This window comes from Schistocerca gregaria, chromosome 5 (genome assembly GCF_023897955.1).
Source record: "Schistocerca gregaria isolate iqSchGreg1 chromosome 5, iqSchGreg1.2, whole genome shotgun sequence".
In the NCBI taxonomy this organism is placed as follows: Eukaryota; Metazoa; Arthropoda; class Insecta; order Orthoptera; family Acrididae; genus Schistocerca; species Schistocerca gregaria.
The window spans coordinates 529935647-529962093 of NC_064924.1; the positions used below are offsets into that span (position 1 = coordinate 529935647).

Below are 26447 nucleotides of genomic sequence, written 5' to 3' on the forward strand. Positions count from 1 at the left end.
ATCTGCCTGGGGGTGTTTATTTTCCTCTAAGTGCATATAAATGTAGGCATGAGATACTAATAATACTAACGCATATAGACAAATTCCATACAAAATTTCTGCACACTGTTTGACACTGCTAGAGGGGAAATTGATTTTTAGTAATCCTGTATGGCAGTTGAAGCATTCTTCTAGGAAAGGTGACTCTTCTCACTGTAAATGGAGCTTCCTTTTTAGTTTGCAGAGAGACTATACCACCCCAACATTTCCTGTCTATTTTTCATAAGTGAACAGACAAACCTTCAATGAGCTCATTTTTATATAATGGCATTATTTTGAGTTTATTAACTGACACTCATTTGGAGTTGTTAAGTGAGCTTTAAGTAGAAAATTTCTCTGTAAACAATGGCTGAGAAGTGTTTAATTTGTAAGTGTGATGTTGTCAGTGACCTATGAGTGCTGGGAAAGGGACTGGATTAATAAATGTGTCATGTTGCTGCTGGCTATTTTCAACAGTTTATTGTAAAGCCTATAACCACATAGTAGTCATAGGTAGGTGAATTCGGGAATGACCTTCTCTCAACATTGTGTTAGTGGTGCACTGCATAAATCTCTTCAATTCTGGGATTACTGGCACTTGAAGAGTGGGCTGCACTGAGTGGAGCCACTTAGCACACATCCACAGCATATCTTGCAAGATTGGTGTGAATATGTCCGATTACATTCAAGTCTAGAACACTAACCTGGTGCAATGCATTGTTTGATTTATGTTGAAATATCTGAAGTCCTGTAACACTTACACAACATGCTTCCGTTGCTGAAGAAGCCAATTTAAGCATCTGGCCTCTTCACATGTTGAGAGAGTTCTGGCTGGAGGAATATGGTACCCCTCAAGCTGTGAAAAGTATTCCAGCCACTGATTGTGGAGATAATGAAAACACCATTGTCTAATATATACATTGACAGCATGTTACACTTGCAGTAGGTTCTTTGATGTGGTAGACACTAGGCAGCTGCAGCTGTTGAGCATTCTTATATAACAGCTAACACCTCCAAATAATCACTGACTTAATAAACTGAAATTAACTACATTATATTAACATGTGCTCAGTAACATTATTTTATCTGCTCAAATAAGAGAACTGAACAGGAAATGCTTGGGAGATATAGGCTCTGTAAATTGAAAAGCGAGCAGCGCTCATGGTCGGTAAAGTTGCCTTTTCCTCTCTAACAGTGCAGAACACATTTACATAGGTTCCGTCAATATGTGTTTCTTGCATTAGTATTATTGGTAACTTAGATCTATATTACATGCAGAGTTAACACAAATTGTGGAAAATTAACACTCCCAGGCTGCGTCGCTAGTATTTCACAAGGTGACGTGTGGAAGCATTGGTATAATTTTGTTAAACACCCTGTACCTGCTACTTGTGACATAGTTGGGTAGAGAAAATATGGAATCATTTGCTTGCTCATCAGTTTCAGGCATATGAAGGAGGGAAGTGCGTAACCACAAACCAATGACCTGCGTCCCCTAAGGTGACCACTGTCCTTCCCCCACTCCCATCCTCTTACACCCCAGTCCTGGCAGATTCTGTGTGGAATTATGTTACTCAACAGCCTATTAGACCTGAAGGGACAGAAAGGTCCCATCCCATACAGTTTTTGCTTCCTACACTGGATGCCAGCATGGTCTACAAGCCATTCTGAAGCCTCCACATCAGCGTGGAATGTGAACAGATGAACTGCAAATGGCTGCTTAGTGTATGAAGCATCACTGCAGGGTTACATAAATAAAAGTAAGGATTATATGTGAACTGAGATGAGTTACATGTTGCAAATAAAGTTTTTTGTCTACAATGATTTCAGTGTTGATTCAGACTCAATGTACATAATTCTGTAAAAAATATATTTTGAAAATGGGGCGTATATTTGTCTGACTTATGTTTGTAAAATCATTAAACACTGCATAAGAACATTACAGCACTAAAAAAATATGCAGCCCTCTAGAAAAATTCAGTTCTTAAAGGTTTAATACAACTCTGCTGCACTTACGAGTGGTACACATTTTTAATATTGTTGTTAACCTACTTCATTTAAAATTAAACATTAATTTTACATGATTAAAATACTATTTTTAAGAATTTGTGATTCTTCCATTCCCTGCAACACAAACTATTGGTCCTAGGGAACAATGAATAGGGCATTTTTTTTGTAGGAAATTTAATCTAGTTTAATTTTCTACTTGTGAGCATTTTCCCTAGAATTGACAGTTTTCAAGTTATTCAAGAAAAACATAAAAATGCCAATTTTTAAACAGCCTCCTCCCCGCCCCCCCCCCCCCCCCCCTCAATGCTCACAGCCCACCTCATGATGTTTACTATGTTTTCCTAAAACTCCCTTCTACCAATGTAAAGAAATTTGTAAATCTACAATCTTTTCCTCTAATTTTCCTTTATAGACAGGACAACTACACTCTTTTCATTATTTTTGTTCTACCCATAACTTTCCAAGTACTGTATCTGCTTTAAAGAACTGGTTCCTTAGATCATATTGGGGTCTTGGTGTTTCATTTAACCTACAAAAAATGACCACTTTTGGCGTATAGTGCTTGCGTGATTTATTCAAGTGTCTTCAGCAAGTCTCCAGTCTCTAATATAGGCCTAAGACTCTATAATCAGGCTTTTCACAGAGTCCACAAGGCCTCGGGGTGTAGACGCTACACTAGCCTTTACACCATGGGACAAACACAAATACTTGGAAAAATGCTACAAATCTACAGCTGTGCTGAGAAGCTTTAAGTGAAGTTTGCTGTCTTCACCAATTTCAGCACTCTCTGGAAGCAACTGAGATTAGTCTCATATCCCAGATGACAATTATTGATGGTGTTTTCAGCTGTGGACTGCAAATCATTCTTGCATTTGCTCTCAATATGATCTCCTCCACCTGGTCGACAATTGCCTCTCTAATACACAGGATTCACATTGAATTTTTCTCTTCACAAAGATGCTTCTTAAGTTCACACCTAAAATTCATGCTGCCAACAACTAGAGTGCCCTTTTTCACCTTTCATTTTATGTAGGATGCACACAAGATTACGGTTGTGTTCAATTCAAAAGTTAAAATGTTGGCTCAACCACTCATAATGCAAAATCACCAATTTTTATGTAAGAGTAAATATTTTTTGATGGCATAGGTTGAGCCTGCAGTTTAATCTTCAGACTCCCTGTTTTCTGCAGTTGTGGCTTTTGTGCATGTAAGGATTTTCAAAAAACTGAGAGTATGTTGTAATGCACATGGGATAGTCTAAACTCTTACTCACAAAGTGTTTGATGTCACATTTCAAATGTATTTTTTGAGCCAGTTTTGTTACACATCTCACAATATTTTCAGACAAATTCAAGTGTTTATCTTACCTAAATTGTATTGGATTCTTCAAAAACACTAATATGATGTCAATAATGCAGTTAACATACAGGCGTGACATGCTGTATTTAAGATTTATCATTCCATGAATGGATTATTGAGATCAAAGGCAAAAAATTTAAAATTCATTTAACGTTAGGGGATCAAATATTGCTCTGATTAATCATTTTTAATAAAACGCTCAAAGATGTAGGGTAGATCAAATTTTGTCTTAAAAATGTTTCAAGTTAAATTTTATTGCAGAGATTGTAGATTTCTTTTTATATATTACAATAATATAATCTTTTTTTAACATTAAACAAACTATTAAAAAGAAATTTAATTCAGAATTTTCAATTAAAAAACTAAAATTTATTTGTTTTCCGAAAGAGTTCTCTTTGTAGCATTAAAATTGCTATTTCTAAAAAATATATGAATATTTAAGAAGAGTATAAATTATAAAGCATTGAAATTAAAAGTTATAATCTTCTGGAATGCTTTAGAACACACAGTGACACTATATAAGGTCATACAAAGCATGCCAAAATGTATCAGTTTTTTAGTTATTATACAAGGTATTTCTCGTTTGGTTTGGAGGCTTTTGTTTTGGAAGTTGGAGTCACAGTTTTGTTTTAATTGTGTACAAGTTATTTTTGAGAAGAAAATAAAAAGGGAAATATGAGTTTTAATCAACGAAAATAATCAACTCCAGTTCAGTGGGTGGACTAAGGTGGGAGTTGTGTTGGGTGGGATGGATAGAGGGGGAGAGAGGTGGGAGGCAAAAAATGGCTTAGAGGTGGATACCTAGCAGTTCAGAGGGAGGGAGCCAGTAAACCAGCTAGAAAAGGAAAAGGGATGGGTGGCAGGTGCACTGGTGTAGCAAGTAATCCACACACACTGGAGCCACTGGGGAATGGCCTACAATGAAAGTGATGTGAAGAATAAACTGGAAGGAGGTAGCAGGGCAAGGGAAGAGGGAACTGTTGAGTGGAGCGTGTGAGAAATTTATGTTAGCAGGGACTAAGAACAAGAGCGATAAGGTAGCGAAGGTTGCATTGCAAGGATAACTCTCATCTGCATGGTTCAGAAAGCTGGTGGTGGTAGAAATGGTCCAGGTTGTGAAGCAGTAATTGAAATCAAGCATGTTGTGCTCAGCCGCATGTTGTGTGACTGGGTGGTCAACTTTGTTCTTGGCCACCAGAGTTTGGTGGTGGCTATTCATTCTTATGGACAAGTAGCTGGTTGTCATACTGATATAAAAAGCTGTGCAGTGATTGCAGCACAGTTAGTATGTGACATGGTTACTTTCACAGGTGGCCCTACCTTTGATAGGATGGGGTAAGCCTGTGACAGAACTGGAGTAGTAAGTGCCAGATGGGTGGACTGGGCAGGGCTTAGATCTGAGTCTACCACAGGGACAAGCAAGGAGTTGGGAGTGTGGGTGGCACAGGGATGGACTTGGATGTTGCACAGGTTGGGTGTGTATTGAAATAATACTTAAGAAGGGGTGGGAAGGATCTTAGGTAGCATGCCCCTCATTTCAGGGGATGGTTATATGTAACTGAGAGCCAGGCTAAGGATATGGCCCAGTTATTCCAGCTCAGAGTGACACTGGGTGATGAGGCAGACACTCCTTTGTAGCTCATTCTTGGGGGTAGGGAGAGGCTTAGTGGTGCGTGAGGATATGGCATGAGAAATCTGTTTGTAGACAAGGTTTGTGTGTGGTAGTGCTTGTATGTGAATGCCCTTACGAGACCTGTAGTATATTTAGCAGAGTTCTCATTACTGCATATATGCTGTCCATTAATGGCCAGGCTACATGGGAGAGATTTTTTTAATACGAAAGTGATGATAACTGTCAAAATACAGGTAGTGTCGGCAGTTAGTGGGTTTAATATGGACAGAGATATGGATGGAGCCAACAGACAGGATGAGATCAACGTTCATGAAGGTGGCACAATGGGTCGAGGAGGACCTGGTGATGTGGGTGGGAAAGAAGCTGTTGAGGCTCTAGAACAATGAGGATAGAGTGTCTTGGTCTAGAGTCCATGCCACTGAAGTATCATCAATGAGAATGAACCAGATAAGGGGTTTGGTCTTCCTCAACCAAATGTGTCACATTCCTGTATGTTGACTTTCTCCAATCTGTTGGCTCTACCTACACCTCTGACAATATTAAACCCATTAACTACCAACAGTAACTGTATTTTGACAGTTGTAATCACTTCCACACCAAACAAATCTTTTCCATGTAGCCTGGCCATCAGTGGGCAACACATATGCAGTGACAAGAACTCCTTTGCCCAGTATGCTTAAGATCTTACAAGAATATTCACTGTCAAACACTACCACACAAACCTAGTACAAGCACAAATTTTCTCTGCCATATTCTCACACACCCCTAATGCTCCCACTACCTCCAAGAACCAACTTTCATATTTACACTTGTAACCAAGGCAGGTCACAGGCATATGAGTTTGGAGGTGTTTGTGGTTGTATGCATAAAAATGTGTGTACTTCAATGACAGAAAGAGCACAAACTTGAAAGTTAGTATAAATAGCGTTTTCTGTTGCGTGTTTCGATGTGGCACACAGAAGTTTGCTTAGGGTGAGTATTTTATGTATATTTTATTTTATGTTTACTGTATTGTATATTATTAGGCTACAACACTAAATATAAATGAAAATAATCAGTTTGTGGCCATTTAGTGTAAGTGGATAGATAAAAAATCTACTCACCAAGTGATGGCAGAAGAAAACACATATACAAAACAGTTTTATTTGTGCCGTCTTCCTGAGCCAGTGGCTCCTTCTTCCGGCTGAAGTGTTGAAGGGAAAGTAAGAGGACTGAAGGGAAAGGAACTGGAGAGATTTAGAAAATGGAGTAGAGTTTAGAAAAGTCACTCAGAACCCCAGGTCAGGGGACACTTAATGGACGGGATGATAAGGAAGACTTCCTACAGCCATGCCCTGAAATGAGATCACCACACCTAGAACAACTTTTCATCGTCCTCCCAATCTCCACAATATCATTATCAGACCATGTACTCCTTCTGCACCCATCTCCCTATCTTATGGCTCCTATCCCTGTGACCATCCCTACTGCTGCAAGATGTGCCAGGTGCACTCTCCTGCCACCACTTATACCAGCCCTGTAACTAACAAAACAGATACTACCAAAGGGAGAGCCACCTGTGAAATGACACATCATTTACCTGCTGTTATGTAAACACTGTTCTGCATCAGCATGACTACCACCAAGTTGTCAGGATGGGGCATAGACAGATAGTGTGTACCGGCAACACACAGCACCCTGTCACAGAGGATGCTCTAGAACATGACAGTCGTGGCCTTGGTGCCTGTTTCACCATATACGTCATCTGGATTCTTTCCCCAGACACCAGTTTCTCAGAGCTCTGCAGGTGGGAACTAGTGCTACTATATATCCTTGGTTCTTGCCACCTACCTAACCTAAATTTACATTAATTTCTTTGGTCTCAGCATTCCTTCACAGAAACTATTTGTTTCTTCACTCTGTTTTAGCTTTCTAAGTCTTTCATTTTCTGATATGTCTATTTTTCACTGTCCCCCTCACACTTCTGTTACATATAATCAACTTAGCTTTCACTATTATTAACTCTTGCATGATGTTTTAACAGTAATATCTGTCTTGCATATTACCCTGTCTTCCACCTTTAAGCTCTCGGATTTTCAAATCTTGTCCTGTGCAGTCCCCAACAATCAGTCTTTCCTTCTCATCCCATCCAGTAAGTTTCCCCTGACCCAGGTTTTGGGTGTCTTTTCCAAACTCTACCACTTTTCCTAAACCTGTCCAGTTCCTTTGCCTCCACACCTCTCTCTTCTCCTTCAACTCTTCTGCTGGAAGAAGGAGCCACTGGCCCTAAAAGCTTGTTTAAGTAGAACCTTTTTTTATGTGTGTGTTATTCTGTAGATGCTTGGTGAGCAGATTTTTTATCTATCCAATTACACCAAATATAATGGGATACTTAGTTATTAGCAACATTTTCATAATATTTCTTAGTCCTTCAAGTATAAATAAGTGATAGTGGGAGGCAGGTTCAGTCTCTATTGATAGGATTGACTCTGATGTACTGTGCCATAACCTTAACCCTCCAGTCAAGGGTGGCACAGAGTTCGCATGTCGGAAGTCACTATTTTTCTGTGTAACCTTTTCTGTTGATCATGACCTTGTTTATGTAAACTTGCTGCAAGATGACAAAAATGAACACAATCTATTAATGATCATTCTCAGAGTGTTCAAACATGGATATGTCCACTGTGAAGCTTTAGACAAAACTAGGATTAGTCTGGAAAGACAATGTGGTGATATTCCTGTGTCCAATGTTGTTGCTCAGTGCACCACAGTTGATGGGCATCTCTTTGATGCTGCATCAAAGGAGTCCACAACAACCGTCATTCAACAGTATATGGTGTTACAAACACTCATAAACTTCATCAGTACTTTTATCCTGTGTTTATAATGTAGAACGCAATTCCCATGTTTCCTGCACTGTGTGTGATAAAATTTAATTAACAATACTATGAAAAGGATAGATGTTACTTACGAGATAATGGAGATGCTGAGTCAGAGATAGGCATGACAAAAAGACTGTCACAAAATGAGCTTTCGGCCAACAAGGGACCTTCGTCAAAAATAAACACCCCCCCCACACACACACACAAACACAACAGCTGCAAGAGACTGTGGTCGTGTGTGTGTGTGTGTGTGTGTGTGTGTGTGTGTGTGTGTGTGTGTGTGTGTGTGTTCTCTTTTTGACAAAGGCCTTGTTGACTGTAAGCTTATTTTGTGACAGTCTTTTTGTCGTGCCTATCTGCGACTCAGCATCTCCATCTCCGCTATATGGTGATATGGTGAGCAGCAACTATCTTTTTCATAATAGTGTTACACACTATCCTTAATTTTCCACTGTTTAAATTTTAATTAACAATCACTTCTAACTTCAGATTTTGCTTCTCATGATGCATTTCTTTTACATAATTCTTACAGCTATTCTTATTACTGAATAAAACTTGTCCACTATTTTATACAGAAAAAATACAAAATTGTTGACAGATGGAGTGTTAAGTCACTTAGGAAAACTTGTTCATGAGAACATCTACCACTACATGTACTCAATCAGGATCAGACCTCCATTAGGAATGATTTGCATGACCAGCATCTATACCTCCACAACCCTCAGAAATTACAGGCAAAAAATACAGCTAATTTTACACAAAGTTTTATCACTGTAACTCATACCACAAGGAAACTGTTTTAAATTGTTTGTGATGTACAGTGTTACATGCCACTCAAATAGACCGATATCAGTGAAGGTTTCATTGGAGGCAGGGTTCCATGAAAGTCATTAGCTTGGCCCATACCTTCTTTCACTTCTCAAGATGTGTTTTCATAAAACTGTTGTTATTAAATAAACTATTGTTAGAATTGTTGAGAAATGTTGAAATTAATATATGGCAACTAATACGAATAGAAGGTGACCATCTAACATCCTACTTTTGAATTTTATGTACTCTGTATTTAAGAGCTATATGTATACCTGAATGGCACATTTCACAGGTTGTAAAATTATGAAATTTACTCTGCCACAGTATGACAGTTGAGTCACACTCTTGTGTCACAGGGAAGCAAGTACAGTTACCTCAGTGCATAGAGAAGTAATTTAATAACTTGGACTAATGCCTTAAACAAAACTTAGAACTTCTACTCTCTCTTTCACACATTATGAGAGTGTTAAAAGCATTGTGATATAGATCCTATACATGAGTCAAATGATAAATAACGGGGCAATATACTGTTTATTGTAATATTAAATAATGTCTTGGTGATACCAGAAACCACAAAGACTTGGTTAAGGTAAAACAGCCTTTTTGGAAAATATAGTAAATCCCTTAGTGGTCAGTTAGAAGTGGGTACCTTCCCTTTCATTTATGTATTCACATTTTTTGTTTGTCGTTACGCCCCGCCCCACCCCACCCCCTCATCTACCCTTCCTATCATTGTTACCAAAGATGAATCTGCTTGTTGCATACAGCAAAGTTAAGTGACTACTTTCAAATATGCAAATATGAAGTTTTTTGATTCTTCTTGCAAATGAGCCTCACAATCCAAAATATTCTAATTATTGGTAAATTTATCATTTACACATCTGTAAAATGCATAATTACATCAATTTACAATCCCACATTAATCTTCTAAGCTGTTACAGATCACGTCACTTCCTTCTATCCCATAGGTCGCAAGTCAGCACACCATGAAAAGTTTTTAGAGAGAAATTTGATTTGTTACTATGTCAAATGCAGTGTGCTATTTAATAATGTATAAGTACATGCACATGTCTTTTATTTAGTATATGCACAGGTAAATACAAGCATAAAAAAACCAAGAGAAATCACACACACACACACACACACACACACACACACACACACACACACACACAGAGAGAGAGAGAGAGAGAGAGAGAGAGAGAGAGAGAGAGAGAGAGAGATGGAAATAGTTTTAAGAATCTTACTGAGAAACAACAACAACAGGCCCATAGTCTGTCCTCTGCCTCCACCGCTCCACCATGTTCATGAGTTCAACCAATGAGTTGGTTGATGTTGGAACTTTATGGCCCATTGGCCAACAGGTCAGCTGAAAAAGCTGGACTGTCTTTGGAGGAGCCTTCACACCTGCCATCAGCTCAGTCAGTGAAACAATCTGCAAAACACCAATTTGAAATTATAAATTCTGACACATGGCTACCATTATCTAAATTGAAATGTATAAAACTATATGTTTTAATTTCAGATATCTTATTTAACTTGGTTTGGTATCCTTTTTCAAATAATAGCTGAAACTTCTGGGCACATTAAGACTGTGCTAGACTGGGTCTCAAACCCTAAAACTTTGCCTTTCACAGGCAAGTGCCTGGGTAGCTCAGCTGGTATGGTACTTGCACACGAAAGGCAAAGGTCCCAGATACGAATCGTGGTCTCACAGACAGTTTCAATCTGCCAGGAAATTTCTTGTCAGCACACATTCCACTGCAGGCTGAAAATTCATTCTGTAGTACAATGATGTTCACTGCCATAATTTCCCTCTGCTTCCTCATATGTTGTGATAAGATTATTATGGAAAATAACTTACAGCAGCCTTTACTGAAAACTAAGAATTGAAGACAGGCTTTGTTTATCTAACTGTCACTTTACTCCAGACACAAAGAATAAAAATATGTAAATAAAATCTGCAATTAACAAAAAGAGAGGAAACTATAATTAGTTTCTATATTAAAATTAAATAGACTCTAATGCCAATTACGATGGATATCCAGTTCCAATTACGATGGATATCCAGTTCCACCAGATAAAGAATTTCCAAAGATGACAAGTGATTAAACCACTTATTTACACACATGAAAATTATTGGTTCCAACTCTTCTTTGCTTTATTGCCAGAGAAAATTTTGGCATTAAATGCACAGAATCTTTTAATCAGAATGAAACTTTGGACAGTATTATTGTTCCTTAAAGCATTTATTAATGAGTCTGTCAACAGTTGCAGTACTTATTAGGTGACTAGTTTCGACACTTACTGATTCATCCTCAAGCATGGCCTACTGAGGCTGCACTGCCAGTGCCTGATCTTAACAACAAACTTTTAGTAGTAACACATGCACTATAAATGTTTGCAGGAAGAATGCCACAATCCATATACATCTCTTAACAAGTCAAACTCAAACTTGTGAATTGTGGCAGTCATCCAGCAAACATTTGTAGAGCATGTGTTGCCACTCAACATTCATTAATAATATCAGGCACTGTCAGTGCAGTCTCAGCAGGTCAGGCTTGAAAGTGAACCAATAAGATTTAAATCCAGTCACCTAATAAATACTGCAACTGTTGACAGAACCATTAATAAACACTTTAAGGAATTTAAATAAAGTTTTTGTACTCTGTCAATGAAATGCTGAAACTGAAGAGTATTATTGTTAATGAAAATGCACACAAAATACAAATATCAATACAAATAAAAATCTAAGTTACGTTACTCTAGTCTTAGTTTTGTTATCGACACTGCTCTTTTTCTGCAGATTTTTGCATGAGATCTTTCAGCGTTCATTGCACATGAAGTTTTCATTTGGTTGCTGGATTCATCTCTCATTTCGGCAGAACTTGGGGAGGAATTAATGTGTAGCATATCGTGTTACCACGTGTTTGATTTTGTAGTTCGCCTGACTCCACTCTTTTGTCATTATGGCACTGGCTGAGTAGAAGTCATTCACACAGAGTTGTATTTTTCTATGACTATTTGTCCTGTGCTTTTGTAGGCCTTGGTTTTGGGCAGGACCCTCTGCATTCTGATGTCTTCTGTGAAGGACCTTTCCTTCATAAAGACATAGGCCAGTATTGAAGGCACTGTCACCCAGGATTCATTTCACGTAGCAGGATTTGACTTTCTCTAGCATTAATAAGTCATTGACTTTTAGTTTGTCCCAGATTATATGGGTCCCGTAAGTTGCTATTGGTGCTATAGCTGTTTTAAACAGTGTCATCAGTGTTTTTATTGAGAGTTTTTGAGGCTGTTGGGTGTTGTAAATTGCTTTTATTGCTGCCGTTGCTCTTTCTTTCACACGTGTCTTGAATGATGCCAGTGTTGTTTGCAGAGTGACACTACATTCTGTACTTAGTCACTACTTCTAGTGGTTCTCCTTGAAGGGCTAACATGTATTTGGTGAGAGTTTTACCACCTCTTCTGAAAATAATCTGTTTGGTTTTGCTACAGTTTATTTGAGGTCATTTTCCACAGCCCATGATGTGAGTCTGTTTAGCAAATTTTGTAGCTCTTCTTTGTGTTCTGAACGTATTACCATGTCACTCACAAAAAATAGGATTGTTGTTGAGCTGTCCATGATGACCTTCATTATGTCTGCTGGCATGATGTTGAGCAGTGTTAGTCTGATTGGGTCTCCTTGTAGCACTCCCTTTGTTTGAGTTGAATTTGTGTATGTGATGATATCATATTTGGATGTGCTTGTATCATATTATGTGTCTCATTATTTTGTGTGTGTTGCCAATTACATGTTAAGTTTTTGGATGAGTGTTTCTTTGTTAAGAGTGTTGAAGGCTTTGCTATAGTCTATAAAAACAACCAAATATTTTTTCCTTTGATGTCTTAGGGTGTTTTGCACTTGCTCTATTAAACAGTTCACTTTATGTAGGATGCTTCTTCCTTCTGTGAAACCAATTTGGTTTTATGGTATTTGGGTAGTCACTCCTACAGTAAGCCTGCTGCTTAATATTTCCACGGAAATTTTTAAAGTTGTGTTTTCGAATGCTGTGCCTCTATATAAGTCTGGGTCAGAGGTATATCCTTTTTGTACGATATGAATTTTGATTGTGCATTGTTCTGGTATTTTTCCTATCTTCATGCAGTTGTTAAATAGTTCCAATCAGTAGCCTTTCATCATGTGATGGATTTCTTGAGATGTACTGTATATATGCTGTCTGCCCCTCAAGCATTTTTGTTTTTTTGCCTTTGTTATCACATCGTGTATTTCTTGTCTTCTTCTTATAGGGATGCAACTTTCTATTGTTTCTGTTAACTGTATTAACAGGCTGTTTTCTTGTGTTGGAGGTTTAGGATGGCTTCAAAACAGTTTTCCATGTGTCCACTGAGATTCCTTTTGTTGCTTGTGTTCTAAGTTTTTTATGTGCTGTGAATGGACCTCTGTGAGCATGTTCTGCTAGTCATCTAGCCTGTTCCTCTACGTGGTCCACCTTCTTCTTTATTAGTGTCTTGTATGACCTCTGCCTGGCATATAGTGATAGGTCATATTATTGTGTTGTGGTTCTGGCTTTGTGTAGTTGTGATTTCCTGTATTTCATTTCTGTTTGACATGATTGCAGTCACTGGGCATAGTTCCACTGCTTCCAATGTCTGGTGTAAGTATATGACATGTTTTGTTCTTTTTATTTTCCTAGGCTTTCTTTTAACTTCATTATGTCTAATTTCCTGGATATCCAGTTTGACTTAGGCTTAGTTGTTGGAATGGCTGATTAAATTCAAAAGTTGTCATGACTGGTGTGTGTTTTCTTATTGGTCACTACCACTGATGTCCAGAGACCTTTCTGACTAATTGGCTTTATGCCTTCACCTCTGAATAATATGAGTTCCATTGCACTGGTTCCGTTGGGTGCTACCTATGTTTTCCAGTCAGGTTTGTTGTTGAGATTATATCCTCCTCTTCCAAGTGTTTCCAGCATCTGTTCTGTTTCAATATTTGGTTTGTCTTTTGTGGTGTTGAGATCATCAGCAAAATTACTCTTTTGTCTATCTTTGTTTGTGGTAATATCTCTGTTATACTTTCAATTTTGTTATCTACCATCATCTGTGTTTGAGCACATCCGTCTATTATAGTGACATGATTTGTTTTAACAATAACTGTTTTTATATCTCTAGGCACAGTTTGAAGAAGATGAAAAATCATCCTTCTGGCCTGCCTGTGGTATGACATGCAAAAGAGCGAAATCTGTAGTACTCTTTTATAATATACTCTTCTGTCAAAACATTTCTGTGAGGGGAATGACATCGTTCCATTGGTATCAATGATATTGCATTTTTTTAAAGACTTCTATGCACCATAAGAGAATATTTGTATGTTTACTGTAGTTCTGCTCCTTTGCTGTAGCATGTTGTTTGAAAGTGAACTCTCCTTACTGTTGGACAAATGTGAACAAAGTATTTTCAAATCTGTATAGTTGTGCATATGACACTTTGTGCTGAGTGCATTAGAGCTACGTGAAATGATATTCTATGATTTCTCATTGGCAATGAGAGCATGTATGTAGCCTGTATGTAAAATGTGTTCATCTGTTAATAAAATACACATTTTTATTTTGTCCTAAACAATTTTTCCATGTCATTTCACTGTGCCAATCAAAGAAACCAACAGGTTATGGGACCAGAACTGAATAAAGTGAAATAATAAATTTCACAGTCACGTGTTTTTGTGCAAAGTGCATAGAAGTTTGTATAACATTGTGTGCACAGTGAATAAAAGTGACTGTTAATATGAGTACAACACAGATACTTCAAATAGAGTGGCTTGTAGGCATATTTGAACTTTGATGACTTGTCGGACATCATAAATGGTACATTGAAACCTACTGAATCAAGTTCTTCTGCGAAGGATCAGAAGGTGAAACTAAAATTAATCCTTCTGATTGCTCCAGTAAATTATGTTCACTTAGAAAAGGCTACATCAGCAAAGGAGGTATGGGACAAACTAAAACACACATTTGAAGGTGGAGGTTTAACCAGATAACACATTAAACACGTGCAAAAACATGGACGAACTTGCGAATAAAATAATTTGTCTCAAACTGTCTGAGGAATATAGGTTATGATATTCCAGAAGAATGGATTAGAACTATACTGTTGGCTGGGCTACCTAACATTATGGGTTTTAAAAGTTTGGGAATATCCTTTACAGCAGAGTGTGGAGGTAAAGATTCTACAGGACGTGAAAAATGAACAGTTTCTTATGAACCAAAGATAGAAACAGCATCGGCTTTACATTCTAAATACAAGAAGAAGCCAATAAAATGTTTCAGATACCAGAAGATTGGGTATTTTTCGTCACAGTGCAACAAAAGGCTGAATATTAATGAAAAGAAGCATGTTCATTCTAGTACTCCTGAGAGACAAACTACTCATAAAGGTAAGGCCTCTTCGGTTTTTTAATTTTTTAGTGAAGCAAGTGCTGATCATGCAGATTGGTTTCTAGATTCAGGAGAATCTGTGCATATTATTAAAACTCCATCAGTTTTGTATGATGTTTGCTCAACGACTGACATAGGAGTTTCCTCAGTTGATGGGTCTACATTAAAGTGTGAATTTGCAAGAAAGGTTGATCGTAATTTGCTGGTAAATGGGGAGAAACAAATTGCCACTGCTGAAAATGTACATTATGTGAAGAATACTGAAACTAATTTGCTGTTGGTAAGAAAATAGCAAAGAAGGGTAGCAAGGTTATCTTTTCTATAGAGGGAGCCAAAATTATTGACTCTTAAGGCAATATTGTAGCTACTGCAACTAAGTAAAAGGTATTTACAAATTAAATGCAGTTCAAGATATTGCTCAGACTTGAAATCATCCTGTTTTTATTTGCAAAAGGTTTCTTGTGGCATAGTAGATTTTGACATTTGAATAGACAACATATGGCCTTATTGAGGAATATGAGACCACAATGGAAAATTATGTGAAGAATGATGTACAGTGTGAGGTGGTGGTGTTCTTGTTTTAGGGTGCAAAAAACAAATGGGCTCATATGCACCCAAGTCAAAACTGTAGAACATGAAGACAGAGAGGAGTTAAAAAAAACGGCTATATGTCAGTCCCAAGTGACATTAGAGAAGACTGCTAAAAACAGGGACATGGAGAAAGGGCTAAAAAGACACCATACAGAAACTGAGGTCCAAAACTAAAAATTAAATGGCCTTTGCCATATTGCTTTGGCAGATAAAAAGTAAAATGTGGTCTACAGTCCATGTGTCATTTGCTAAAACAGCCAATAACTCAGATGGCAAACCCAAGTGGGAAAATAAACGATTATTGACATTCTGTCCAGTCCAAATGGGAATAGGTGTGTGAGAAGTCGGAAAGGAAAGTGGGCGCTCCAGTGTTAAGGCAGAAGAGGCTGAGTTGATTAAGAAGATCAGCAAAGAGGGCACCTCTCTGACAGTTTCTGGGAGAACTCCAAATGGGATGACACTCGTTAAAGTCACCGAATATCAAAAATGAGGGAGATAGCTGTCCAATAAGCTGAAAGAAGTCTGCCCTGGTGACATGAAATGATAAAGGGACATAAATGGTACAGAGGGAAAAAGTCAGGTGGGGAAGGAAAACGTGAACTGCAGCAGCTTGAAGATGGGTAGTCAGGGAGATGTGTTGACTATGAATGTCATCCCGAATGAGCAGCATGATGCCCTCATGAGATGGGATGCTGACCTCAGAGGGATGGTCAAAACAAACCAGGAAGAAACATGAAAGCTCAAAATGGTCATGAGGGCACAATTTCATTTCCGAAGGCAGACTACAAGGGTATGCTGCAATGCTAAAAGCAAGGTATCATGTGGTGACACCACCGAAGAGGATCTTCAAGTTGGTGAAGGAGAAGAACGTTTGCCTTTGGTGGACTTCTTTTAGCCTTTCTGGTTAGAGGAAGATGTGTGTTGGCTGGCTGGAGGGATATAGGAACTCTTCATGGGAGTACTCCTTCTGTCCTTTCCAGCCTTCCGGTTGTGTAGCTGGTGGCTTCACCCTTTGAGGTGAGATTTTGATGGCTTGTTGCACAGCTGGACAGGGAATGACAATGCTACCTTGACGCTGGGCGATGTCACAACCTCAGAGCTGAATTGGAGGTTGAATGTCTCCGTGGCCATGTCCTTCATAGAATAGATTATCATGATACCTTCTCACCAGTGGCATAATATTCATCATTAAGATACCTTTTACCTCTTGCAGTAAGAGAAGACTTATTAATTCATCAAATGGATGTGAAAACAGCCTGTCTGGATGGAAATTATTTAATTGTATAGATAAAAAAATCTACTCACCAAGAAGCAGCAGGACACACACATAAAAGACAATTGCAATTGGCAAGCTTTTGGAGCCAAGGTCTCTTCCTTCAGGCAGAAGAGTTGAAGGGGAAGGAAGAGAGGTGAAGGAAAATGACTGGAGAGGTCCAGGGAAAGGGGTAGGTTTTGGGAATGCCACCCAGAACTGCAGGATGAGAAGAAAAGACTGAGTGTTGGGGCCTGCATAGGACAAGATTTGAAAACTTGTGAGCTTAACGGTAGAAGACAGGGGGTTATGCAGACAGAGATTACAGTTTAAACATCATGCATGTTAAGTGCAGTGTACGTAACAGAGGTGGGGAGGATGAAAAATAGATGGGTAAGACAATGAAAGGTGTAGTAAACCAAAACAGAGTGAAACAATGAGTAGTTACAGTGAAGAAATGCTGTAACAAAAGACATTAATGTAAATTAAGGCCACATGGTTGGTGAGAACCAAGGACATGTTCTAGTGTTAGTTCCCACCTGCAGAGTTCTAAGAAACTGGTGCCTAGGGGAAGAATCCAGATGGCGCGTGTAGTGAAGCAAGCCTCTAGGTCATGAATGTCATGTTGTAGAGCATGCTCTGCAACAGGATATTTCAAGTTGCTAGTATACACCCTCTGCCTATGCCTATTCATCCTAATTGATAATTTGGTGAGGCTGAACAGTGTTTACATAACAGCTGGTATGCCTATTCAACCTAATTGATAATTTGGTTAGGCTGAACAGTGTTTACATAACAGCTGGTACATGGTGTGTTGTTTCCCTAAAGCTGGGTGAGGAAATATATGTGATCCCATTCGATGAAGTTAAAAGACGAAGTCGAAGGAAAATGAAAATTTGGCATCTGAAGAAAGGCATGTACAGATTAAAGCAGCATGGCCATTGCTCAAAGAAATGTTTACATAAAACTTCGATAAAACTGGGCACATCACAGACAAAAGCAGATCCAAGTATGTATTATAAAAGAAGCAAGGAAGAAATTACAATCATGGCCATATGGATAGATGATTTTTTATTATTTTATTTTGACGAACAGTGAAAATAAAATGAACTTTCTTAAAAAACAGTTACAGTCAGAATTTAATATGCATGTCTTAAAGTGAAGTTGGTCAGCACTTAGCAAAGCACACACTACATCACTGGAAATTGCTTTAAACTAACGGGAGGATTGGTATCCTAATCATGTAAGAGTCAGACAGTGGAAGCAGAATACATGTGGAAGCTGAATATTCAGCCGTATCCCCCATTATTTATGAAGCACTGTCGATCAGAACACTGATGAGTGAAATAAACTCTCATACAAAAATAAAACCAACTGTGATATTTTGTGATAATATGGGAGCAATTAAGCTTGCCAACAATAGTTTCACCAGCGTCAGATTCAAACTTATAGATATAAAGCATCACTTTATCAGAAGTCATCCATGGAAGGAAAATGTAAACATCAATTATGCACAGATGAAATGTTATCATATCTCCTAACATAGCCTCTCAAAAAAGACAAGTTCCGGAAGTTGGTGAAACATTATGGTCTAACTTGTGATATGTAGTGTTCAGTATCTGAAAAATATTTGTTCAAGTGGGAGTGTTTGAGAAATGTGAACACAGAGTTTTCCAATGTGTATGGTTGTGCATACCAGACTTTGAGCTGACTGCATTAGACCTCTGTGGAATGATAATCTATGGCTGATGATTGGCAACAAGACTGTGTGCATAGCCTGAATGTAAAATGTGTTCATGTGTTAATAAAACACAATTTTTTACTTGTTTTCTAAGCAATTTTTCCACATCATTTCACTATGCTAAAGAAAGAATCCAACACTTACTCTTACTCCTTGTGGTCAAAATTCTTATTGTTCTGTATCCTTGAGAAATCTGAATGGGAAACCTACTTTGAAAACATGTCTGTTTCCTGGTGTGCATAGTTCTTCATATTCTATGCTGTCTTCAATTCCTTTTCTGTCTATATAACTTACAAACTTATGCATCCATAATGTGCAGCTCAATTTTTTTTCTCTGCAACATAGCTTGATAAAAGCAGTGGGTCACATTCAATGAGCTGTCTTGTGAAATCTGTCAGCAGATACTTGGAATGCATGGTCATGCCCCAGCTCTGACATTCAGAAACACACAAGGCCTGACTGAAACTGCTACGAGCTTCACTTTCTTAAGTGTTTAAGATTCATAACACTATCAGTCTTGGCTAAAATTTTATGCATCTAAGATCAAAACAAAGGAAGCACAGTGTCATCAAATCCACAGTGCTTACAAATTATGTGGCTGGAAAAACTTTGAAACTTAACACTTCTGATTTATTGGTTAGCTTTGATGTTGTATCCTTGTTTACTAAAGTATCCATTGTTGACTCTGATTAGCTGTAAGTTTGAGGAAGATTCAAGTACATTATTCAAGCATGTGCTAACCTCCTCTTACTTTTTATATGATAAACAATATTTTGAACACATTGTTGGTGTTGCCACAGATAGCACTCTCTCACCCATCATAGCTAAATTATTCACGAAGGATTTTGATGAAAAAATGCTCAACTCTGTAGTTTTAAAACCATCAGTGTTCTGGAAACATGTGTATGACATAATCATGATTTGGCTCTATGTAAGGACAAATTGAAGGAGTGGCTTGAGAATCTTAACTCCATTCATGGAAGTATCACATTTACCAAGTAGGAGAAAATAAACGCCTGCCTATCATTTTAGGACGTATTATTTTGATGCAAGGAGGATAGATTGTGCGTACTGTAAGTCCACCCATACTGATTTGCACTTTTAAGTGTATAGCTGCTATCACCCTTTGCAAACAATGAAGGTACTTAAAATTTTAATACATGGGGCTCATATAGTTTCTGAAACTGGCAGCCTACAGGATGAATTGGAACACTTGGAAGAGGTATTTGGTAAAAATGGACATACAAAACATCCAATTAAGAGAGCTCTGCAAGCAAAAACACCATACCAACCAAAGAAACAGATGTGAAGTCTATAACCTTCTACCACAGGTAGGAAATGTTTCTTTAAAAGACGCCAAAATAATGAAGAAGCATGAAGTGGGTATGATTTTCTTCCCACGATGCAAGATGGCAGCTCTCCTGGGCTCCATGAACTATAATGTATTAATCATCTGCTTTTACAAAAGGAAGTTATAAATTCCCTGTCAATGTGGAGTAGGTACACAGAACAAACACACAATGTACAAAAACAGCGAAACAAAAAACAGAAATACACCCACATTCTATAGACCAACAAATCTGCAATGGATGAACATTTTATTTTCACTGGCCATTCCATGGATTACAGAGAAAAATAAAGATACTGGCCACAGTCAAACCATACTGGGATTCAGTGGTCAAGGAACCTGCATAAAAACAATTTGCAAACAACCTGCTCAGCGGAGACAAGGATTTCCAGTTCAGTAAATGATGAAAGCACATATTACATTTACAGATGAATTATCACTCCAAATCTCCATGCCCTGGTTTTTCAACGAGAGCTAGCCATTCCAAAAAACAACCACATAATTCATAAGCACTATGTATTTGCTGACTTTGTGCTTGTTTTGTTTCTCTCTTAGACACACGCAGTTTTATCTACACTGTTGTTATTGGCAGTGTTATCTTTGATGCAAGCAAATTTACTTCACAGTATTGTGTCAAGTGTTATTCTGCCAATGACTCACTCCAAAGATGGCTGTAAGGTTATTAACTGATATATCAGAAGAAGAACTAATACTATCCCAAATGCATGCCTGAAAGATGATGGAATAGTCTACCTGCTGGGAAAACTTCAGGAAATACTTCTGTAGCAAATACTCAAGAGCCCCCCATGTTTATAAAGTTGCACAGAGGGCACCATGATTTGTCACATCATGCTGACTGCACGATTTTCTCTGGCTGGCACCATCATTCTTAACTAAAAGTAATCTATTACCATGCTGCCAAGTCAACATACATATTGTGTCTAACTTATCACCTTCTTACTTTCTATTCATATTATTACAATGTTAGTGAATCACTAGGACATGCACACATGATATTGCATTGCTTTTGCTAAAATGTCTGTCTCGGTGAATTTTGTTTTGTGGGTTCCATCTCAGAAACTGTGTTCCTATAGTCTATTAGTCAGCAAGCCCCAGATAGAAGTTGCTTTTGTGTTCAGATAAGTGGTTGTTATCACTTCGTTTTGTGGTTCCCATGTGCACTTTCCCACAGCTAAATGGTATTTTTGGGCTGTGGATGCTGTACAACATTTGCTGTTCTGAAGGACTGTTTTATCTTCTTGGTAGGTCTAATGATAATTTCAACCCTATAAATTGGCCATTTCTCTTCCGCTGCAACCCAAATCTTTGTTAATAAACTGGAGGACAATTTTCACAGTTGGCGGCCATTGTCCTTCAATAGTCCTGGCTTTTTCTCTTCTTGGAGAGTGTGCTCGATTCAACCTCCTTACCAGAGTATCATTTTTCTTGATTCAACTCATTTTGTAAATAAATTAACTCACAAATTTTATTAGCTCTGCTCACCAGGGTTTCAGTGGCACCAGTCATCATGGGACTACACAACACAATTGTGTACATTCACTTTCCTGTTACGATGTCACAATACTTCAACTGTTCCAGAATCTCTGAAGTGAGAAGGATGTTTTGCTCAGCACAATCTCATTGCATACACAACCACATGGAACTAGCAATGTTATGAGAGTGGATAATCCATTTATGTATCAGTAATGAAACACAGTGTTATAAGTGGAGTAGGGTGTAGTGGTAACATTTATGACAATGGAAGTCAGTGCAGAAGTGTTAAGCAATAAACAGAAGAGAGTGTTTGATAGCTTATAGAATAACAGCCCAGAAACACTAATTGCTGACAATTCTTGAATCATTATTAACTTGACTGTTACAGAATTAACTAAAGATGAAGAGCCAGTTTCAACTAACAGAGGTAACATTGCTGTGACATTACTAAAAACAGCCTGCTGGTGACTTAGGGCAAAAATGGCTAGAATATTATGTAAATCAAAGCCACCTAACAGAAAAGTGTTACAAGTAAATAGGAAGGCACTGAGAGATATCAAGACTGTATGATATGGGAAAGCCTCAGTTAGATTACATCATGGTCAGATAGAGATTTCGAAATGAGATACTGGATTGTAAAGCATACTGAGGAGAAGACATAGAATCAGATCACAATGTGGTAGTGATGAAGATTATGCTGAAGTTCATGAGATTAGTCAAAAAGAATCAATACACAAAGAAGTGGGATATGACAGTACTAAAGGATGATGAGATGCACTTTAAGTTCTCTAAGGCTACAGATACAGCAATAAGGAAGAGCTCAGTAGGCAGTACAGTTGAAGTGGATTGGACATCTCTAGAAAGGGCGATCACAGAAGTTGGAAAGAAAAACATAGGTACAAAGAAGGTAACTGTGAAGAAACCATGGGTAACAGAAGAAATGCTTCAGTTGATTAATGAAAGAAGGAAGTACAAGAATGTTCAGGGAAATTCAGGAATACAGAAATACAAGTCACTGAGGAAATAAACAAATAGTGTAACATTATCGACCTTTTTAGAGTCAAGAGACTTTGCACTAATGAAGCAAAGAATGAGATTTGTACAGTGTGCAGTGTATAAGAGGGTCTGCAGAAGACAGTCTTTTTGACTGTGTGATATTTAATGTTTACATGTAATTAACAAATTTTTATAATTTTATGTAATTAACAATAAGTATCTTTTTTCACTATGTATAATTGTTTGTAAAGTGAAGTCAACACCGGCTCAGGGCTAAAGTTAAATATAGGTGAAAACCAGTAGGGATTTACCGACATTCTGGAAGGTTGGAAAAGGTGGAGATTTTTTGCTGCTAATGGAAGTGGGTAGGAGAGGGGATAAGTGGAGTGAGTCAGACAGGCACAAGACACTGTTGAGGCAGGTGACGAAAGCTGACACTCACTGTACTCTGCAGTTTTGTTTAAACAAAGCCAAAGTTTAACTGCTTAATAGATGTAAGTGAGGGGGAAGTTCTAAGGTACAAGTTTGCAATGCTTTAGAGGAGATATAAAATTATGTCTGCAATGAGTGTTGGTTCCTGGATGTGAAATGGTTCAAATGGCTCTAAGCACTATGGGATTTAACATCTGAGGTCATCAGTCTCCTAGACTAACTACTTAAAGCTAACTAATCTCAGGACATTACACACATCCATGCCCGAGTCAGCATTCAAACTTGCAACCGTAGCAGCAGCGCAGTTCCAGCCTGAAGTGCCTAGAACCGCTCCGCCACAGCAGCCCAAGATGTGAAATGGTTTAAGGCATCCATTACTTCAACTGCCACAGATCCCCAGCTAAACTTATATTTGCGATGGTATAAAGGGCATAATTCAATGCCACGAAGACAAGTAACAGTCTCCATTGCTGCAAAATAGTATGTGCCTTCAAAGCACCTAAATCTCCAGCAGCTGTGCTCACAATGACACTACTGAAATTCACTGTCCATAGCTCAGTATACAAGCTGTGTTGACAAGTATTTGCATATTTTGTTCAATAATCATTTAACGTTTTTTTAATTTTTTTATGCAAAACTACTTATTTTGTCTAAAGTGTTCCAAGTAGGGCTCCTTTCCTCTACTAAAGAGAATGAAACCGAGAATCCATTGGTGTGAAGCATTATTGCGCAACTCAGTGTTATCTTGCAAAGTAAATTAAAATGATCACTCAAGTGCAACCATTAAAGTAAATGTGGGGAATTGTAGATTGCCTTGAAAGTAAGTAAAATAAATAACAATTCTACCTAGAGAGTAAACTTGGTTATTGGGAGCTTTTGTCCAAGAAATTATGTAAAGTAACTATTTCAATAAAACTGAAGTATGAAAAAATCTTTTGCAATCATTTCGATACTAACAAAAGTATCATAAAATATTGCTTGTATATAATACATGTTTTCAGAGGCAGTGTTGCTGATCTTACCTTCAGAAACAAAAGTAGGCATTATTGTCATTCCAGCATTGTTTTCATGGACCAAAACTTTCTAAGTGTGTGCATGTGACCAATTCAGCTATCTACGTGCATTAGCCTGTTCCCTCAGTGATATAAATTATTAAAAGAGAAAAAGTTTTAATAATAACCAAAATATAGTAAAGACCAAATTTGGTGATTTTTTTTAAATAATGTCAATCGATTCGTTATATTGGCTGGCGACCATGTTTTTCAGTATTATTATCACTCACAAGAAGTAGTTTGACAAAAAAGAAAAGCTGCAACCAAGACTATATGATAACTTTACATTTGACTGAGCTTTAACCATTATGCGGCATTTGAGGTCACTAGCGGTTGTTAATGAGGTAGTTGTGTTTAAGTGCTTAAATTACCAAAGCTAGAATAAAATCTGAAGTACAAAATGTAACTGCAAGACTAGAAACTGTGAGTGTTGTAAGTGGCCTTTAGACAGTACTAGAACATTTGCTATGACTACATACTATTGTTATATATGTCTTAAGGTGACAGAACACCACTTGTGTCGCTATGCTACCATTATAATAGGAAGTGCAGGAAAGCTAAGATGAAATGGCTGCATGAAAAATGTGAAGAAATAGAAAAAAGAAATGATTGTTGGACGGATTGACTCAGCATATAGGAATGTCAAAACAACCTTTGATGACATAAAAGCAAGGGTGGTAGCATCAAGAGTATAATGGGAATTGCACTGTTAAATGCAGAGAAGAGAGGGGTAGGTGGAAAAAGTATATTGGAAGCCTCTATGAGGGGGACGATTTGTCTGATGTGATAGAAAAAGAAACAGGTGTCAGTTTAGTACAGATAGGGGATCCAGTATTAGAATCAGAATTTAGGAGAGTTTTGGAGGACTTAGTTCAAATAAGGCAAAAGGGATACATAACATTCCATCAGAATTTCTAAAACCATTGAGGGTAGTGACAACAAAATGACTATTGGTGTTTGTGTGTAGAATGTATGTCTCTGCTGACATAGCATCTCACTTTTGGAAAAATATTATCTACATATTTTTGAAGAGTGCAAGAACTGACAAGTGTGAGAATTATCACACAAACAGTTTAACAGCTCGTGCTCCCATGTTGCTGACAAGAATATTATACCAAAGCATGGAAAAGAAAATTGAAGATCTGCTACATGATGATCAGTTTGGATTTAGAAAAGGTAAAGGTACCTGAGAGGCAATTCTGACATTGTGGCTGATAATGAAAGCGAGGTTAAAGAAAAATCAAGACCCATTCATAGGGTATGTTGACCTGTAAAAGCATTTAACAATGTCAAATGGAGCTATATGTTTGATTCTAGAAAGATAGGGGTAAACCATATAGAGAGATGGGTAATATACAATATGTACAAGAGCCAAGGGGGAATAATAAGAGTGGACAGCCAAGAATGGTGTGCTTGAATTAGAAAAGGTGTAAGACAGGGATGTAGTCTTTCAGCCCTACTGTTCAATTTCTATATTAAAGAAGCAATGATAGAAATAAAAGGAACATTCAGGAGTGGAATTACAATTCAAGATGAAAGAATATCAACGGTCCGATTCACTGATGACACTACTATCGTGAGTGAAAGTGAAGAAGAATTATATTATATGCTGAATGGAACGAACAATCTAATGAATAAAGAATATAGACTGATATTAAAAACGAAGAAAGATGAAAGTAATGAGAAACGATGAAAGGAATGAGAAGTTGCAGAAATGAGAACAGTGAAAAACTTATCACCAGGATTCATGATCATGAAGTAGATGAAATAAAGGAATTCTGCTACCTAGGCAACAAAATAAACAATGATAGACAGAGCAATGACGAGATCAAAAGCAGACTAGCACTGGCAGAAAGGGCACTCCTGGCAAAGATAAATCTACTAGTATCAAACATAGGCTTTAATTTGAGGAAGAAATTTCTGAGAATGTCATTTGGAGCACAGTATTGTATGGTAGTGAAACATGAACTGTGGGAAAACTGGAACAGAAGAGAACGCAAGCATTTGAGATATGGTGCTTCAGTTGAATTTTTAAAATTGAGATGGACTAATAAAGTAAGGGATGAGGAGGTTCTGCGCAGAATCGGAGAGGAAAGGAGTACCGGTATGTGGAAAACACTGACAAGAAGAAGGGATTGGATGATACGACACATCCAGCAAATAATTGAGGATTTAGATTGCAAGTGCTACACTGAGATGAAAAAGTTGGCACAGGAGGGGAACTTGTGACAGGCCACATCAAACCAGTCAGAAGACTTTTCAAAAAAGTGAAGGGAAGTCATTTTTTCCTGACTCTATTTGTACATGGAACAGGAAAGGAAAGGAAATGACTAGCCTGGTACACAGTACCTTCCACTGCACACCATAAGGTGGCTTGCAGAGTATGTAGGAGTTGTAGCAGTAGATTTAGAAA

The 26447-nt window shown here is 37.9% G+C and overlaps 1 protein-coding gene across 1 annotated transcript in view; it reads right to left on the reverse strand.

Annotated features, from left to right (window-relative positions):
- The window catches only part of LOC126272182 (uncharacterized), a 1390907-nt gene that overhangs the window by 74762 nt on the left and 1289698 nt on the right, over positions 1–26447 (reverse strand). The window contains 1 exon segment of the mRNA XM_049974835.1: positions 9939–10126. Coding sequence (XP_049830792.1) covers positions 9939–10126 — 188 coding nt within the window.